The sequence below is a fragment of the Euleptes europaea genome, chromosome 1, assembly GCF_029931775.1.
Source record: "Euleptes europaea isolate rEulEur1 chromosome 1, rEulEur1.hap1, whole genome shotgun sequence".
Lineage (NCBI taxonomy): Eukaryota > Metazoa > Chordata > Lepidosauria > Squamata > Sphaerodactylidae > Euleptes > Euleptes europaea.
This window is the reverse complement of record NC_079312.1, coordinates 178,012,416-178,032,527: the sequence shown is the minus strand read 5'-3', so window position 1 is coordinate 178,032,527 and position 20,112 is coordinate 178,012,416. Positions and strand designations below refer to the sequence as shown.

The 20,112-nt window shown below is 47.8% G+C and overlaps 1 protein-coding gene across 5 annotated transcripts in view; it reads left to right on the top strand.

The window, feature by feature from the left end:
* Window positions 1-20,112, top strand: part of ATP2B3 (ATPase plasma membrane Ca2+ transporting 3) — an 87,039-nt gene that overhangs the window by 23,679 nt on the left and 43,248 nt on the right. For 3 of the 5 annotated variants that reach the window (XM_056850896.1, XM_056850932.1, XM_056850916.1), the window contains exons 7-11: window positions 8,939-8,980; window positions 11,186-11,350; window positions 12,072-12,286; window positions 15,674-15,916; window positions 19,046-19,287. In XM_056850896.1, coding sequence (XP_056706874.1) covers window positions 8,939-8,980; window positions 11,186-11,350; window positions 12,072-12,286; window positions 15,674-15,916; window positions 19,046-19,287 — 907 coding nt within the window. The remainder of the gene's footprint in view (window positions 1-8,938; window positions 8,981-11,185; window positions 11,351-12,071; window positions 12,287-15,673; window positions 15,917-19,045; window positions 19,288-20,112) is intronic. The other 2 variants (XM_056850906.1, XM_056850924.1) reach the window with 1 other exon arrangement.

Below are 20,112 nucleotides of genomic sequence, written 5' to 3'. Positions count from 1 at the left end.
ACTGGCCATAACTAGACAAGGAATAGAGAATAAAACTGCTGCTATCATACTGCCTTTGTACAAATCTATGGTGAGACCACACTTGAAATACTGTGCACAGTTCTGGTCACCACACCTAAAAAAGCATATTGCAGAACTTGAGAAGGTGCAGAGAAGAGCAACCGAAATGATCAGAGGGCTAGAGCAACTGCTCTATGAGGAGCAGTTGAAACGCTTAGGGCTGCTTAGCTTAGAAAGAAGGCGGTTAAGGGTAGACGTGATAGAGGTCTATAAATTATGCATGGTACGGAGAGAGTGGACAGGGAGAAGCTTCTCTCCCTCTCTCATAATACTAGATCATGGGGTCATCTGCTGAAGCTGGAGGGTGAGAGATTCAAAACAGAGAAAAGGAATTATTTCTTCACACAACACATAGTTAAATTGTTGAACTCCCTGCCCCAGGATGGAGTGATGGCTGCCAACTTGGAAGGCTTTAAGAGGGGAGAGGGCATGTTCATGGAGGAGAGGGCTGTCCATCTCTACTCATCAAAATGGATACTAGTCATGATGCAGACCTATTCTCTCCAGTATCTGAGGAGCATGCCTATTATCCTAGGTGCTGTGGAACTCAGTCGTCTTGCTTGTGGGCTTCCCAGAGGCACCTGGTTGGCCACTGAATGGACTGCTGGACTTGATGGGCCTTGGTCTGATCCAACATGGCTTTCCTTGTGTTCTTATGGAGGACGAGGCTATCCACGGCTACTAGTCCAAATGGATACTAGTCATGATGCACACCTATTTTCTCCAGGATCAGAGGAGCATGCCTATTGTATTGGAACACAGGCAGGACAATGCTGCTGCAGTCATCTTGCTTGTAGGCTTCCTAAAGGCACCTGGTTGGCCACCGTGTGGACAACTGGACTTGATGGGCCTTGCTGGACTTGATGGGCCTTGGTCTGATCCAGTAGGGCTTTCTTGATGTTCTTATGAAAAACATTTCAGCAAAGCAACCAAACGTGGTCCATTACAGGGATCATTCCCATGGAATCCGCACTGCTCCTAAAGCGGGGGTGCCCTTATGTCGGAAAGACCCCTGTCCTCACGGTTGAGCGTCCTCCCAGCTGCACAAGAGCTGTTCATAGATCAGCGACTCTCACATGCAGCTGGGAGCGCATCTAAAGGGCACCCCAGCATAATTGATTTCCACCGACTCTCTTGACTCAGCATGGCTGAGGTTTGACTCGACGTGGAGAATCACAGCTCATCACTTTTGAAAAAAGGGATCAGGGGATGACTCACCGGGCCGGTGGCGTTTGATTGCTCATGGTCGGGTCTTTGGTACAATGGGATTTCAAGCAATAAACCACCCTCACCCCACTTCAAGCTTAAGCTGTAAAACACACATAGAGACACACAAGTACTGAATCCCCACTCACTCACAGCAAATAAAAGAGTTTTTCAAAGAAAAAAAACATCACAAGGCCTCCAAATTTCCTTTTTCTGTTGCCTCCCAATAATTAGCTCAATTCTACATCACTCAGAATGGCTGTGCCCAAAATGGTCTTGACTGACAATTATGGCCTTTTATGCAGGGACGTTTCCCTGTGATCACCCCCTTCCAACTGCTTTGGGGCTTCCTTTTGATAATGCATGCCTTTTCCATCCGTCAGAGGTCACCTCGCTCTCGCCATGCATTCTGCCCGTGTTTTCCAGATGCGGTTTTAGCCAGAATCTGGAAAATGTGGGCAAAATGCACGGGGAGAGCCGTGGCTCAGTGGTAGAGCATCTGCTTGGCATACAGAAGGTTCTAGGTTCAATCCTTGGCCATCTCCAGTTAAAGGGACTAGGCAAGTAGGTGATGTGAAAAACCCCTGCCTGAGACCCTGGAGAGCCGCTGCCGGTCTGAGTAGACAATACTGACTTTGATGAACCAAGGATCTGATTCAGTATAAGGCAGCTTCATGTGTTCATGAGCCAGCATGTATTCATGAGCCCGCATGTGTTCATGAGCCAGTGCATGTTCATAAACCAGCATGTGTTCATGAGCCAGCATGGTGTAGTGGTTAAGAGTGGTGGTTTGGAGCGGTGGATTCTGATCTGGAGAACCGGGTTTGATTCCCCACTCCTCCACATGAAGCCAACTGGGTGACCTTGGGCTAGTTACACTCTCTCAGCCCCACCTACCTCACAGGGTGCCTGTTGTGGGGAGGGGAAGGGAAGGTGATTGTAAGCCGGTTTGAGTCTTCCTTAAGTGGTAGAGAAATTTGGCATATAAAAACCAACTCCTCCTCCTCCTCCTCCTCCTCCTCCTCCTCCTCCTCCTCCTCCTCCTCCTCCTCCTTCTTCTTCTTCTTCTTCTTCTTCTTGTGACAAGGGGAAAAGGCATGCATAATCAAAAGGAAGCTCCGAAGCGGTCGGCGGGGGTGACCGCAGGGTAAACGTCCCTGCATAAAAGCCCTCAGTTTACCACTAATTGACCCCTGATCGATGGATATTATTAGCATCTCTGCTAAGTGGTCAAGGGGCATTTACCTAAATCCATCATTCCCAATGGACATTGAACCAAAAATGTCACTAACATTAACTGTCAGCGATGGTTGCTCTGGTACCATTGTTTACTGACAAGATGTCTGTGACAGTCTGACCCTGTCGAGAGATGACTCACTTTCGAAGTGCTGACCGAAACCTGAAATATCAACCAATCTGTGTTGACAAAAAACAACAACCATGAATTCATCCAATCAAACTCAATAGCCATTTTGCCCTCTAACCACAGTGAATCTACGTCATCTTTAGCATTAAAATTAACTGGAACTATGGTATGTAATATTAGGGTTGCCAGTCTCCAGGTGAGGCCTGGAGATCTCCCGGAGTTACAACTGATCTCCAGACCACGGAAATCGGTTCCCCTGGAGAAAGTGGCTGCTTTAGAAAGCAGACTTCGCGGTATTATACCTAGGGTTGCCAGGTCCCTCTTTGCCACTAGCGGGAGGCTTTGGGGGCGGAGTCTGAGGAGGGCAGGGTTTGGCGAGGGGAGGGACTTCAATGCCATAGCGTCCAATGGCCAAAGCGGCCCTTTTCTCCAGGTGAACTGATCTCTGCCGGCTGGAGATCAGTTGTAATAGCAGATCTCCAGCTAGTACCTGGAGGTTGTGGAAAAAATAGACACCGCTGTACTGATACTGCAAAGTTAGGAAATTAGCACAGGAGCGAAACTGTGTATAACAAAGTACAAAAATATCTATTTGTGAGCTACCAACATGACATCATTCATTGCAAAAATCTATAATCAATCCATCAATATCCATAGTTCATAGCATGTCCTAGTACATTTCTTCCAAAAATATGCACAAAGCAATATCAAGCTGGTTTCTTCAAGGAGTGAAGTCAAAGTAGAAAGGGGAGGTGACATTAAAGTAGACTTTACTCCTTGAAGAAACCAGCTTGATATTTTTGCATTTTGTTATACACAGTTTCGCTCCTGTGCTAATTTCCTAACTTTGCAGTACCTGGAGGTTGGCAAACCCTAATTGTACCCAGTTGAGGTCCCGTACCCTAACCAAGCCCCACCCACCCCAGGCTCCGCCCTCAAAATCTCTAGGTATTTCCCTAGAGTTGGCAACCCTATATAATGTTGACCTGGAATATTGACCCAGAGTTGGCAACCCTGTATAATATTGACCTGGAACATCTTCCGTTGGCTCTTTCAGTTATGCTGTCAACAGCTGAATCTGTATTGTTCATCACAGTCATTCCAAATTGAATTGCTGTCAAAGGTGGTTCACGCTGATCCCACAATGGCCCAACTTTTTCAGTCATTTAACACTGCCAATGAAAAATGTTCAATGCCACAGTATTTCTTTTTTAAAAAATTATTATTTTATTTTTTCCCCAAGATTACAAATACTCTTGTTGAACATAAAAACACGTTCAACGAGATCATCACATTGTATTGGATCTTACTTAAAATTATACTTCGCTTTGGAGTGGAGGACACTAATTTGGAGAACCAGGTTTGATTCCCCGCTCCTCCACATGAAGCCAGCTGGGTGACCTTGGGCTAGTCACAGCTCTCTTAGAGCTCTCTGAGCCCCACCTGCCTCACAGGGGGTCTGTTGTGGGGAGGGGAAGGGAAGGTGATTGTAAGCCGGTTTGATTCTGCCTTAAGTGGAAGAGAAAGTCGGCATATAAAAACCAACTCTTCTTCTTCTTCTTTCTTCTTTCTTCTTCTTCTTCTTCTATTCTTTGACTTCTCCTTATCATTTAATTATATCATCATTATATTTTCATATCTTGTACATTTGCTATTCGTAAACATTTGTCATTTTGTCTTCTATTTCTTGAATTGAAGAAGAGCCAGCATGGTGTAGTGGTTAAGAGCGGTGGTTTGGAGCAGTGGAGTCTGATCTGGAGAGCCAGGTTTGATTCCCCGCTCCTCTACATGAGCAATGCACCCTAATCTGGTGAACCAAGTTGGTTTCCCCGCTCCTCCACATGAAGCCAGCTGGGTCACCTTGGGCTAGTCACAGCCCTCTTAGAGCTCTCTCAGCCCCACCTACCTTACAGGGTGTCTGTTGTGGGGAGGGGAAGGGAAGGTGATTGTAAGCCGGTTTGAGTCTCCCTTAAGCGGTAGAGAAAGTCAGTATATAAAAACCAACTCTTCTTCTTCTTATCTATGTAATTAAAAAACATATTCCATTTTTCATTAAATTCAGAAGTTGACCTATTGTGTATGAATGATGTTAGTTCTGCCATAATTGCTTACTCATTTAATTTGTTTATCCATTCACTGTTTATCCATTCATGCCATAGTATTTCTGGTACCAAATTAACTTCACACGGACCCAGCATCCTCACTTATTGTAATTAAAAGTAAGCCATTTCTGACTGGCTTAATGCAGATTATTTTTGACCCAGCATCATAACTAACTCTTTGGCCATTTTTGCATGGTCAATTTTGATGCTCGCTCAAAGCTCTTTTTAAAAATGTGACTTTAAAAATGCCTTTTCATGGTCCCGACGCAAAAGGAGAAGTCCCACACACCCCCACTCGCCTGCTCCTTTGTTCCTTTTTGCATAGCCATTAGCGTATGCATAGCTAACGCGCCTCTGTTGTTTTGCATTGTTCCTTGAGGGGGATTCTTTGCAGCAAACACCAAAGGTCGCGTTAAATGGGCTCTTTAGTAATGTGAAGCAGGTATGTGCCGGCTTCACAGTCACTTCCGGAATGACGGTTCAGCGTGCAAAATTAAAAAAAAATATGCGGGGTAATTAAGCCTGGAATGCGCTGCTAATTACCATGCAAAAATGGCCATAACTATGGACTTGGCTCTATATTGAACTCAGATAGTTTCAATGAACTTTAGGCCTACGGCAGAACCTATTCCCTCATTATCCGTGGGCATCGATCACATCCTATATCTGACTGATTGTCAATGGACATCAGAATGCAGTAATCGGCAATGGACTTTCGCCCAGTAGCATAACTAACCCACTAGTGACAAATTGATACTGACTCAACACCACAACGGAAATTATCTGCAGACACAGTTCACTTTTATAAGTTTTCTTTCATCCATCCATAAACATCCGAATTAACAGATAATTTCAAGGGAGGCTGAACAGAATTTCTCTCTGTGGCCAACTACGAGTCTTTGCCAGCAGACAGAGGACCTTGCTGTAAATTACATTATCTTTGTGTCCGTTATCCTTCTATCTGAATCAGTCCCCATTTGCCTGGGAATTGAGTTCTGAGCGTGGAATACTAGTCATGATGCATACCTATTCTCTCCAGGATCAGAAGAGCAGGTCTATTATGTTAGGTGATGTGGGACACAGGCAGGACAATGCTGCTGCAGTCATCTTGCTTGTGGACTTCCTAGAGGCACCTGGTTGGCCACTGTGTGAACAGGCTGCTGGACTCGATGGGCCTTGGTCTGATCCAGCAGGGCTTTGCTGATGTTCATGCTTATTCTCTCCAGGATCAGAGGAGCATGCCTATTATATTAGGTGCTGTGGAAGACAGGCAGGATAATGCTGCTGCAGTCATCTTGCTTGTGGACTTCCTAGAGGCACCTGGTTGGCCACTGTGTGAACAGGCTGCTGGACTCGATGGGCCTTGGTCTGATCCAGCAGGGCTTTCCTTATGTTATTATGGAGGGTGGGACTATCCATGGCTACTGGTCCAAATGGATTCTAGTCATGATGCATACCTACTCTCTCCAGTCTCAGAGGTGCTGATCCCTATTGGCTGGCGATCAGTTGTAATAGCAGGCGATCTCCAGCTAGTACCTGGAGGTTGGCAACCCTAGATGGACGGCACTTTCCTCTTCTTCCTGGCATGGTTATGTTGGACATGCCCCAGTTTGCTTACTGTTAATGGATATGGCCTTTACATCATAGCCGGTAACCAGCATCAGGCAGAAGAAGGAATGCTCGCTCATTCACTGTCTGAGGGCATGACAGGCTGACAAATTGACTCTGGTCAATACACCTTGACTCCGTTCCATCAGCCGTCTGTCGTTCAGTAAATCTTCCCTTGTGACGCTCTTGACAGTCAATAGTGAGCTGAGCTCACAGGCCAATTAGTGATTAACTCACATCATTTAGGGGCTGGGAATAATAATCGCCATTTATTAATCAGCACTATTTATTTTCTTGTGCTAAACATACTGTTTGGACCATTTAGAGCGGACTTAAAAGTCGCCGTGCATGGACTCCCTTTACCTTCCTAAACCTTCCTATGCCAACACTGGCTCTGCAGTGTGTCTTGCCAGGGTGCCCAGAATGTGCCCTACAGCTAGGGTTGCCAACCTCCAGGTACTAGCTGGAGATCTCCTACTATTACAACTGATCTTCAGCCAACAGAGATTGGTTCCCCTGGAGAAAAGAGCCGCTTTGGCAATTGGACTCTATGGCATTTAAGTGCCTCCCCTCCCCAAAATCCGCCCTCCTCAGGCTCTTTCCGAAAAACCTCCCACCAGTGGCGAAGAGGGACCTGGCAACCCCACCTACAGCCCCTACATCAGGGGTTCCCCAACTCCAGGTTGGGGAACAGCTAGGGTTGCCAACCTCCAGGTACTAGCTGGAGATCTCCTGCTATTACAACTGATCTCCAGCCGAACTCCAGGTTGAGGAACTCGTAGAGATTTGGGGGGTGGATCCTGGGGAGTGCGGGAGTGCGGGGTTTGGGGAGGGAGATCAGTGGGGATATGATTCAATACAGTCCACCCGCTGAAGCTGCTGTTTTTCTCCAGGGGAGAATCTGGAGATCAGCCATCATTTCAGGACATCTCCAGGCCCCAGCTGGAGGTTGGCAACCATATATCCCCTCTCTTCCTTAAACTCTGCCCTCTTTAGTAGTGCCCCCAAATCTTCAGGTATTTCCCACACTGGAGGTGGCAACTCTAAGGGAGCAAGGGATAGGAGCTGCCAACCTCCAGGTACTAGCTGGAGATCTCCCGCTATTATAACTGATCTCCAGCCGATAGAGATCCGTTCACCTGGAGAAAATGGCTGCTTTGGCAATTGGACTCTATGGCATTGAAGTCCCTCCCCAAACCCCGCCCACCTCAGGCTCCACCCCAAAAACCTCCCGCCAGTGGCGAAGAGGGACCTGGCAACCCTATCTGGAGGTGCTAACCCATGGATGGAAGACCACTCTTGTGCAGGAAAGGACCTACTTTTGGTTCATGCCGTCATCCTGTGAACCCAACATGCAACCTTCATCTCTGTGCGCATGCTTCATTTCACCCCAGCTGTGCACATCTGCACTCTGCCTCCGCCTCGCCTGTGCCGATCTGGAAGGCATCTAGAACAGTCTTTCTCGCCATAATTGACGTGATGCCCTTCCCCCATCGGTAAATGTAAAGAAACACCTCTATACTAAATGTACGTGTGATAAAGACAGTATTGGATGCCAAATGTCTCGTTATTCCAACATTAGATTAGTAACATACACAACTAATGATACAAGAATAGCCAAACAGTCCAAGAAGTTCAGTAATAAACTACCAACTCTTGCAATATAATTCTTCAAGTGAAGCTGTTGTAGACACAAAGTGGTGGTCAGCTGCACAAAACCATCCAACAGCACACAATAATTCACATTAGCACATACGCAACAATTCACATTAACACAAACAAAACGTGAATTATTTATTGTGTGCTGTTGGATGGTTTTGTGAAGCTGGCCACCACCTTGTCTCTACAACAAGTTCACTTGAAGAATTATATTGCAAGGGTTGGTAGTTTATTATTGAACTTCTTGGACTGTTTGGCTATTTCTGTATCATTAGTTGTGCGGTAGACGCTGATCTGGAGAACCAGGTTTCATTCCCCGCTCCTCCACATGAGCTGTGGAGGCTAATCTGGTGAACTGGATTTGTTTCCCCACTCCTGCACGCGAAGCCAGCTGGGTGACCTTGGGCAAGTTACAGCTCTCTCAGCCCCACCTGTACCTCACACGGTGTCTGTTGTGGGGAGGGGAAGGGAAGGTGATTGTAAGCCGGGTTGAGTCCCCCTTAAGTGGTAGAGAAAGTTGGCATGTAAAAACCAACTCTTCTTCTTCCTCTTCTTCTTCCTCTTCTTCTTCTTCCTCTTCTTCCTCTCCTTCCTTTCCTTCCTCTTCTTCTTCCTCTTCCTCCTCCTCCAATGTTGGAATAACAAGACATTTGGCATCCTATACTGTCTTCCCCCGTCGGTCTCAGCTGGCTACCTGCAGAGCGTGGTTGCAGACCGGAACATGAGACCGTTGGCCGGGGCAGACCAAAGAGCCCCCGGCAATGTCTTTCCTCAGCCCCAGAGAGTCTCGGGGTGCAGATGAGTCCATCTGAAGCTTTCTGGCCAGGATTGCCCCTGCTTCTCAAGACCCATGTTTTCCATCGTGCGTGTGCCGTGCTGGTGCTGTGTCGTCTGTTCTCAAGCGTCCTGTGTTTGTCGTTCCCTTCTTCTGTTGTAGGGAAGCAGCAGGATGGGGCGGTGGAGAATAATCAGAACAAAGGTAAAATTCCAGGATACCTCCCCTCAAAAAACAACAACAACCCATATATCATGTGCCTTCTCTTTAAAACCATCTTCAGTTGGGGTTACTGTCGATTCTGGACGTGTCTGTTCCCGTTGTTTGTATCCTATCCAGTGTGGTGTAGTGGTTAGAGTGTCGGACTAGGATCTGGAAGACCCAGGTTCGAATTTGAGTCAAGTCTGTAGTACAGACGTGTTCTCCTGTCTATGTGTGTGCAAAGTGCCATCAAGTGGCAGCTGACTTATGGCTACCCGATCAAAGGGCTCTCGTGGCAAGTGAGAAGCAGAGGTGGTTTCCCATTGCTTTCCTCTGCAGAGCCTTCTTTGGTGGTCTCCCTTCCAAGTAGTGATCCTGCTTAGCTTCCAACTTATGGCGACCCCAGCAAGGGGCTTTCAAGGCAAGTGAGAAGCAGAGGGGGGTGTCTCCCATTGCCTTCCTCTGCAGAGTCTTCCTTGGTGGTCCCCCATCCAAGTACCAACCCTGCTGAGCTTTCGAAATCTGATGACGTCAGGCTCTATCATGCCACCTTCCCTCCCTCCTGTTATCTGTACCTAGGAGATATTTCCATGTGAGAAAAAAGTGTGTTGTTGGATATTGGTGTGTGTGTGAATTTCCATAAGAGAAAGTTGGGGGACACTCAGTGGCCCTTTATGCATGGCTGTTTCCCTCACAGTCACCCCTCCGACGAGTTCGGCTCCTTTTTTGGATTATGCATGCCGTTCTGACTGCCAGAGGTCGCCTCGCTCTCCCCCTGCGTCTCCCCCGCGTTTTGCCCGCGTTTTCAAATTCGAGATAAAACAGGTCCCTGAAAACACGGGGAAATGCGGGGGAAACGCAGGGGGAGAGCGAGGCGACCTCTGGCAGTCAGAAACGCATAATCCAAAGACCCGAAGTCGTCAGAGGGGTGACCACGAGGGACACAGCCATGCATAAAAGGCCAGTGTGCCTAAATGCTTGTTATCCATCAGCTTCTCTCCACCGGACACATTAAAGACTAGGAAAACAGCCCCACAAACCAATTTCGAGCCAGGAAATATCCCAAAGAAGCAGTTACAAGATGGCATGAGATTGTTACAGAAAGGGCAAAGAGAGCCACCGGGGCAGAATGCCACCTTTTCTCTGAAGATCATTTCAGAGGGTAGCCATGTCGGTCTGCAAGTGAACAGCTAGATTTGAGTCCAGTAGTACCTTAGAGATCAACAAGATTTTTGGGGTATGATCCTTCGAAAGTCAAAGTTCCTAAGGAACCAGCTTGGTGTAGTGGTTAAGGACGGTGGTTTGGAGCGGTGGACTCTGATGCGGAGAACCGGGGTTTGATTCCCCTGTCCTCCGCAGGAAGCCAGCTGGATGACCTTGGGCTAGTCACAGCTCTCTTAGAGCTCTCTCAGCCCCACCTACCTCCCAGGGTGTCCGTTGTGGGGAGGGGAAGGGAAGGTGACTGTAAGCTGGTTTGATTCTTCCTTAAGAAGAAAGCCAGCATGGTGTAGTGGTTAAGAACGGCGGTTTGGAGTGGTGGAGTCTGATCTGGAGAACCGGGTTCGATTCCCCACTCCTCCACATGAGCAGCGGAGGTTAATCTGGTGAACTGGATTTGTTTCCCCACTCCTCCACATGAAGCCAGCTGGGTGACCTTGGGCTAGTCACATCTCTCTCAGCCCCATCTATTTCACATAGTGTCTGTTGTGGGGAGGGGAAGGGAAGGTAATTGTAAGCCGGTTTGATTCTCCCTTAAGTGGCAGAGAAAGTTGGCATATAAAAACCAACTCCTCCTCTTCTTCTTTTTCTTTTTCTTTTTCTTCTTCTTTTTCTTCTTCTTCTTCTTCTTCTTCTTCTTCTTTGTTAAGAGATGCAGCTTCCCGCTGCATACATACCATAATGTATCTGACGAAAGGGGGCTTTCACTCTCAAAAGCTCATACCCCGAAAATTTTGTTGGACTCCTGGAATCGAATCTAGACTTTCTCAAGACCTGCTTCCTGTGTGCTTTTAATACCAGTCTGTTGTGGACAAATTAAGAGGGTGATGATAAGCCAAGGGGGGGAAACTTTGTCTGCTTAATTTCTCGGTGTGTGTGTTTGGGGTGCTGCTGTTTGAAGACACAAGAGGAGGGCCAGTGATCTGGGTACCAGTGAGACAGGAACGTTCCACTCTGGGTGACCCCCTTCTCTGCTCCTTGTCTGTGCAGCCAAAAAACAGGACGGGGCAGTCGCCATGGAGATGCAACCCCTGAAAAGTGCCGAGGGCGGCGAGATGGAAGAGCGGGAGAAGAAGAAAGCCAGCGTGCCCAAAAAAGAGAAATCTGTTCTGCAGGGGAAGCTCACCAAGCTGGCCGTGCAAATCGGGAAAGCAGGTATGTGTGAGAGCACAACGGGATCGGAGTGGGGTGGGAGGGGGGTGGGACTCTGGAAGGGGGAACAGAGGGTTGACCCAGATCCAGGAAGAGAAGGGCACAGAGCACAGCCAGGATTGAATGCTAGATGGCCATCTGTCAGCAAGGCTCAATCACGTGAACTTAGGCGGATCATGAGAGGGAGGGCAGGAAGGGTTGCGTCAGTGTTTGGCTCTCGTGGCCCTTTCTCACATGACCAGGGTAGTGCCGATTGCCACTTTGGGGTCAGGAAGGGATTTTCCTCCGGGCCAGATTGGCCAGGGATCCTGGAGGGTTTTGTTTTTGCCATCTTCTGGCCATTGTGTTGCTAGGGGTGTGGGGGGGGAGTTAGTTGTGAATTTCACACACATGAACACATGAAGCTGCCTTATACTGAATCAGACCCCTGGTCCATCAAATTCAGTATTGTCTACTCAGACTGGCAGCGGCTCTCCAGGGTCTCAGGCAGAGTCTTTCACATCACTTACTTGCCTGGTCCCTTTAACTGGAGATGCCGGGGACTGAACTTGGGACCTTCTGCTTGCCAAGCAGATGCTCTACCACTGAGCCACCGCCCCTCCCCTTTCCTCTGTGCAGGGGGTTGGACTAGATGACCCTGGTGGTCCCTTCCAACTCTATGATTCTATTATTCTTCTCCTCCTGCTTCTTTTTCTTCTTCTTCTCCTCTTCCCGCTTCTCCCAGGCCTGGTGATGTCGGCCATCACCGTTATCATCCTGGTCCTGTACTTCGTCATCCAGACTTTTGTTATCGATGGAAAGACGTGGGCAACGGAGTGTACACCCGTCTACGTGCAATATTTTGTCAAGTTCTTCATCATCGGCGTCACCGTCCTGGTGGTGGCAGTACCCGAAGGACTGCCGTTGGCTGTCACCATCTCCTTAGCCTACTCCGTGAAGGTGAGGATGAAACTTTCTTTGCCCGACACGGCTGACAGATTGATACCCTTCCCAATAGAGACGACATTCTGAAACAAGCAGGTTGGCAGAAAAAGTACTGCTGTCTTCTCTAAGGGCTCTTCGTAAATTCTCTCCTTCGATCTCTTTCCTCTTTTGATGCTCAGGTTAGTAAGTGTGTGTTAAGTGCAGTCAAGTTGCTTCCGACTCATGGCGACCTTATGAATCAAAGTCCTCCAGAATGTCCTGTCTTTGATGGCCTTGCTCAGATTTTGCAAACTGAGGGCCGTGGCTTCCTCTATAGAATTAATCCATCTCTTGCTGGGTCTTCCTCTTTTCCTGCTGCCCTCAACTTTTCCTAGCATGATGGTCTTTTCCAGTGACTCTTGTCTTCTCATAATGTGACCAAAATACGATAGCCTCAGTTTAGTCATTTCAGCTTCTCGGGTCAGTTCAGGCTTGATTTGATCTATAACCCACCGATTTGTTCTTTGGCCGTCCACGGTATCCATAATCCTCTCCTCCAACACCACATTTCAAAGGAGTCTACTTTCTTCAATGTCCAGCTTTTACACCCATACATAGTATCAGGGAATACGATGGAATACGATGGTTAGTAAGACAGGATAGGTAAGAAGATCACAGGTTGGTAAGAAGCCGACAACCAGACTCAGTTGGGTTGGGCTGGGTTGTTTTTTCTCTCCCAGGCAAGGGGTCACAATAAAATAGTAAAATAACAAGATCCTGCAGCAGCTGGCAAGACTGGAGTTTTGAGGATTCACCTTGACCCAATATCTACTTGTCTTCCTTATTCACCTCCTGTGTTTGAGAGCCAATGTGGTGTAATGGTTAAGAGCGGTGGACTCTAATTGGGAGAACCGGGTTGGATCCCCCACTCCTCCACATGAGCGGCAGACTCTAATCTGGAGAACTAGGTTGGATCTCCCACTCCTCCACATGAGCGGCGGACTCTAATCTGGAGAACTAGGTTGGATCTCCCACTCCTCCACATGAGCGGCGGACTCTAATCTGGAGAACTGGGTTGGATCCCTCACTTCTCCACATGCGTGGTGGACTCTAATCTGGAGAACCGGGTTGGTTTCCCCACTCCTACACATAAGCGGTGGACACAAATCTGGAGAACCGGGTTGGTTTCCCCACTCCTACACATGAGTGGCAGACTATAATCGGGAGAACCGGGTTGGTTTCCCCACTCCTACACATGAAACCAGCTGGGTGACCTTGGGCTAGTCACAGTTCTCTCTGAATTCTCTCAGCCCCACCTACCTCACAAGGTGTCTTTTGTGGGGAAGGGAAGGCGATTATAAGTCGGTTTGAGTCTCCTTAAAAGGTAGAGAAAGTTGGCATATAAAAAACAACTCTTCTTCTCCTCTTCTTGTCATCAAGTCACTTCTGACTTGGCAACCCTATGAATCAATGCCCTCCAAAATGTCCTAACGTCACAGCCTTGCTCTGGTCCTGCAAACGGAGGGCCGTAGCTTCCTTTATAGAGTCAATCCATCTCATGTTGGGTCTTCCTCTTTCCCTACTGCCTTTGACTTTTCTTAGCATGATTGTCTTTTCCAGTGACTCTTTTCTCATAATGTGGCCTCCTCCTTTCTTTTAATTCTTCGTTCCTTAGGCTGATGCGGTATATATGTCTTCCTTACTTCACCTGATGAAGTGCAGTCTGTAGTGTGAATAATAAGTTTATTATAATTCAATGATATATTTAGATACTTGTCAATAAGGTCTCCTTTGCTAACGCCTTATCTTGATATGATATGCTACTTGTTTTTATTACTTTTTTGTATTGTAGCGTAAGTGGTATATTTTGTAGTGTGTATAAAAGGCCAGCCCTGACCTGGATGGCCCAGGCTAGCCTGATCTCGTCAGATCTCAGAAGCTAAGCAGGGTCAGACCTGGTTAGTATTTGGATGGGAGACCACCATGGAATACCAGGGTTTCTGTGCAGAGGAAGGCACTGGCAAACCACCTGTGTTAGTCTCTTGCCATGAAAACCCCAAAAGGGGTTGCCATAAGGCGGCTGCGACTTGACGGCACTTCACACACACACACATAAAAGGCCAAGGAGCCCCATGGCGCAGTGTGGTAAGCTGCAGTACTGCAGTCCAAGCTCTGCTCACGACCTGAGTTCGATCCCGATGGAAGTCGGTTTCAAGTAGCCGGCTCAAGGTCGGCTCAGCCTTCCGTCCTTCCGAGGTCGGTAAAATGAGTCCCCAGCTTGCTGGGGGTAAAGGGAAGATGACTGGGGAAGGCACTGGCAAACCACCCCGTAAACAAAGTCTGCCTAGTAAACGTCAGGATGTGACGTCACCCCATGGGTCAGGAATGACCCGGTGCTTGCACAGGGGACCTTTACCTTTACCTATAAAAGGCCAACAGGGCCCTTTCAAGCTGTGTCCAACGTCCATTCTGTCCTTAGCACAGTATCCGCTGGCTGCAGCCAAAGGGAGATATCTGGTGATTTACCCACAAACTCTTAAACCTCCTTCAGAAATGGCAAGACAAACTGGCAGAATATGTGGCGATGGCTAAATTATCCAACCTGGTGAAAGGCAGAACAATGGAAGAATTTCAGAAGAAATGGGCAGTTTATTTCTAGTATATAAAGCAAAAAAGAAGAGTTTAGTGAAAAAGGGGGAAGCATTATAACAAACATAAAAATAATAATAAGATTAAAGTAGTAGAAATATTGTATTCATGTGCTAGTCTAATCTAAAGCAGCAAAAAGGTAAAGATCCCCTGTGCACCGGGTCATTCCTGACCCATGGGGTGACGTCACATCCCGACGTTTACTAGGCAGACTGGGTTTTATGGGGTGGTTTGCCAGTGCCTTCCCTAGTCGTCTTCCCTTTACCCCCAGCAAGCTGGGTGCTCGTTTTACCGACCTCGGAAGGATGGAAGGCTGAGTCAACCTTGAGCCGGCTACCTGAAACCGACTTCCGTCGGGATCGAACTCAGGTCATGAGCAGAGCTTTTGACTGCAGTACTGCAGCTTCCCACTCTGCACCAGTAAAGGAGGTATAAAAGTGAAGTATAGTAGGGTAAGAACTGTATCAAATATTTAGTATTACTATTGCTTTGATAGACAGTTTGGAAGGTATTAAGCATTAAGTATTAGTATGGTTTTGATAGATAGACTAGAAAATAGTGGGAATATTGATAAAGGGTTTAAGTAGAATTTTGATCAGATAAATGGACCAGTAAGACCTGAGCGATTAACTTAAAATGAACACCCTGAAAGATGTTTTTACATTGCATGTATGTGAATGGAAGATGCTTGTTTGTATGTATGTTATTGAAATTTTTTAATAAACATTTACTTTTTTAAAAAAACACCTCTTAAACCTCATTCTTTGACTGCAGAAAATGATGAAGGATAACAACCTGGTTCGCCACCTGGATGCCTGCGAGACCATGGGCAACGCCACAGCCATCTGCTCCGACAAGACCGGCACCCTCACCACCAACCGCATGACCGTCGTGCAGTGCTACATGGGCGATACTCATTACAAGGAGACCCCCGACCCCAGCAACCTGACCCCCAAGACGCTAGACATGCTGGTGCATGCCATCGCCATCAACAGTGCCTATACCACCAAGATACTAGTAAGTGTTGGCGCTCAGGGTAGCGATTGGTCCTCCATGCCATTGAGTCCTCAGGCTAGAGGGGACATGAGCTTGAACAGCAACTGGAGTAGGAAGGGGCTTAAAAGAATGGGACCCGGAAAGCTTGTGGAGGAGTGGCCATAGGTGTCAATCCACTCTAGTTAGAACATAAGAACATAAGAAAGGCCCTGCTGGATCAGACCAAGGTCCATCAAGTCCAGCAGTCTGTTCACATGGTGGCCAACCAGGTGCCTCTAGGAAGCCCACAAACAAGACAACTGCGTGCAGCAGCATTGTCCTACCTGTGTTCCGCGGCAACTAATATAATAGGCATGGTCCTCTGATCCTGGAGAGAATAGGTATGCATCATGACTAGTATCCATTTTTACTAATAGCCATGGATAGCCCCATCCTCCATAAGAATGGCCCTGCTGGCTTAGACCACGGCCCATCAAGTCCAGCAGTCTGTTCATACAGTGGCCAACCAGGTGTCTCTAGGAAGTCGGCAAACATGACAACTGCAGCACCATTATCCTGCCTGTGTTCCACAGCACCTCATATAATAGGCATGCTCCTCTGATCCTGGAGAGAATAGGTATGCATCATGACTAGTATCCATTTTGACTAGTAGTCATAGATAGCCCTCTCCTCCATGAACATGTCCACTCCCCTCGTAAAGCCTTCCAAAGTTGGCGGCCATCACCACATCCTGGGGCAGGGAGTTCCACAGTTTAACTATGCGTTATGTGAAGAAATAATTCCTTTTCTCTGTTTTGAATCTCTCACCCTCCAGCTTCAGCAGATGACCCCGCATCCTGGTATTATGAGAGAGGGAGAAAAGCTTCTCCCTGTCCACTCTCTCCATACCATGCATAATTTCATAGACCTCTGTCTCCCCTTAACCACCTTCTTTCTAAGCTAAACAGCCCTAAGTGTTTTAATCACTCCTCGAAGGGTAGTTACTCTAGCCCCCCTGATCATTTTGGTTGCTTTTTTCTGCACCTTCTCAAGCTCTGCAATATCCTTTTTTAGATGTGGTGACCAGAACTGTACATGGTACACAGTATTCCAAGTCTGGTATCACCATAGATTTGTACAAGGGCAGTATGATAGTAGCAATTTTATTCTCTATTCCTTGTCTAGTTATGGCCAGTATGGAAGCCGTTCACATGGATAAGGGTCTCAGAGTCAGGTAGGGAGGGGGTATTGAAAGGACTCTTGTGTTATACAGTTGGGTGACCGGCTGAGGCCTCTTCTTCATGCAAGGGATGGCGAGCCAAGGTGTCTGGTAAAACAAGGACTGTGGGCCGAGAGGCAAATGGAAACTAGAGATAAGTGAAGTCAAGCAATCAAGGAAGATCAGGTGGGTTAGGAAAGAATCATGGCAGATGGAACTAAGAGGTTGGGTTGCCAACCTCCAGGTATTACAACTGGATTATGCTGATAGAAAATATATTGATAGAAAATATTCTGAGGAAACAACCTCAAAAGGACAACCGCAGTCGACTGTGGTTGTCCTTTTGAGGATGTTTCCTCAGAATATTTTCTATCAGCATAATCCAGTTGTGATATTTAATTGCCTCATATTGGTGTGCTTTTACTTGTGCTTTGCTTTTTGAATCCACACTTCCTATTTAAGCACTAGTAGCCACTTTTTGATTACCAACCTCCAGGTATTAGCTGGAGATCTCCTGCTATTGCAGTGGATCTCCAGCTGATAGCGATCGGTTCCCCTGGAGAAAATTGATGCTTTGGCAATTGGACTCTACGGCATTGAAGTCCCTCCCCAAACCCCTCCCTCCTTAGGCTCCACCCCCAAAATCTCCAGGTATTTCCCAACCCAGAGCTGGCAACCCTACTAAGAGGAGACCTGTAGGCCCAAGAGGAGAAGTAGGGACAGGTAAAGGCAAGACTGGTGAGCAGAATTTGTACACAACACACCTGTAAGCAGCATGTTGTATAGACAGAGAAGTCACAGGAAGGGGTGTGGACCGGAAGACTCAAGCGTGGTCTCGCCATCAATTTGTGCAAGGGTTTGTTATCCAGGTCATGATTTGGGGGACAGTTTGCAGCCCATTTGCGCTACAGTGCTAAGCAAAGTCATACCTTCCTAAGCCCATTTGCTTCAGAGCATTTAGAAAGCTGAAACTCTGCTTATGATCTCACTGTTAGGGGTGTATTCGTGCTATTTCTGTCTTTGGGGTAGGGAGCCAACTAGACATGATGTCAGCCATCTCTTTAAGCGTAGGTCTGCCCCCTACACAATATAAAGAAGGGTGGGGAGTCTGATTTGAAGAGCAGTAAGGGCAGGTGGGAGGTGCTAAACCCCTTTCCTGCCTCTTCCTGCAGCTTACTTTCCCAGCAGTCTGTTGGCCAGAGGCAGCATGGTGTAGTGGTTAAGAGCAGCGGACTCTAATCTGGCAAACCAGGTCTGATTCTCCGCTCCTTCACATAAAAGAACCAGGTAGTAGGTGATAGGAAAGACCTTGACCTGAGACCCCGGCTTAGTAGTAGACCATCTGCTTGGCATGCAGAAGGTCCTAGGTTCAATCCTCGGCATCTCCTGTTTAAAGGACCAGGCAGTAGGAGATAGGAAAGACCTTGACTTGAGACTCCAGCTCAGTGGTAGAGCATCTGCTTGGCATGCAGAAGGTCCCAGGTTCAGTCCCCAGCATCTCCAGTTAAAAGGACCAGGTGATACAAAATACCTTGACCTGAGACCCTTGCTCAGTAGTAGAGCATTTACTTGACATGCAGAAGGTCCCAGGTTTAGTCCCCAGCATCTCCAGTAAAAAGGACCAGGTAGTAGGTGATAGGAAAGACCTTGACCTGAGACTCCAGCTCAGTGGTAGAGCACCTGCTTGGCATGCAGAGGTTGAATCCTCGACATCTCCAGTTAAAAGGATCAGTTAGCAGGTGATGTGAAAGACCTCAGACTGAGACCCTGGAGAGCCGCCGCCAGGCTAAGTAGCAAATACTATACTTGATGGACCAAGGGTCTGATTCATAATAAGGCAGCTTCGTGTGTTCATGTGTGACTTTACCGTTCTCATTCTAGCTACAGACATGGATGGAGTTGGGAGACTCAGAGAAAGGGGTCTACCTTGATTCTGCTTTCGTTTCCTTCAGCCTCCAGAGAAGGAAGGGGGCCTGCCACGCCAGGTCGGCAACAAGACGGAGTGCGCACTGCTGGGCTTTGTGGTCAACCTGCGGCGGGACTACCAGGCGGTGCGGGAGCAGATCCCCGAGGAGAAGCTCTACAAGGTCTACACCTTCAATTCGGTCCGCAAGTCCATGAGCACCGTCACTTGCATGCCTGACGGCGGCTACCGCCTCTTCAGCAAAGGTGCCTCCGAAATCGTCCTTAAAAAGTGAGTCTGCCTTCCTCCTCGTGAAATGGGGGTGACGGGCTCCCCCAGCCCCGGAATTAGGCAGGTCTCGCTCGCAAAACTTGCAAGCGAGACCTAACTTGCAAAACTGCATGGTGTAGTGGTCAAGAACGGTGGTTTGGATCAGCGGCGGATGCTGATCTGGTGAACCGGATTTGTTTCCCCACTCCTACACATGAAGCCAGCTGGGTGACCTTGGGCTAGTCACAGCTCTCTTAGAGCTCTCTCAGCCCCACCTACCTCATAGGGTGTCTGTTGTGGGGAGGGGAAGGTGATTGTAACATGGTTTGGTTCTTCCTTAAGTGGTAGAGAAAGTTGGCATACAAAAGCCAACTCTTCTTCTTTTTCTTCTTTATGGGCCCTTTCACACAGCCTCTGTAAACTGTTTTTGCTGCCGGTTGCTAGCGGATTTTTGTGCCATTTCATTCACAACTGTTTTCATAGAAATAGAATAGAATCATAGGGTTGGAAGGTACCACCAGGGTCATCTAGTCCAACCCCCTGCACAGTGCAGGAAATTCATAACTACCTCCCCCCCACACCCCCAGTGACCCCTACTCCATGCCCAGAAGATGGCCAAGATGCCCTCCCTCTCATGATCTGCCTATGGTCAGAGAATCAGCATTGATGACAGATGGCCATCTAGCCTCTTTTTAAAAACCTCCAGGGAAGGAGAGCCCACCACCTCCCGAGGAAGCCCGTTCCACTGAGGAACCGCTCTGTTAGAAAATTCTTCCTAATGTCTAGATGGAAACTCTTTTGATCTAATTTCAACTCACTGGTTCTGGTCCAACCTTCTGGAAACAC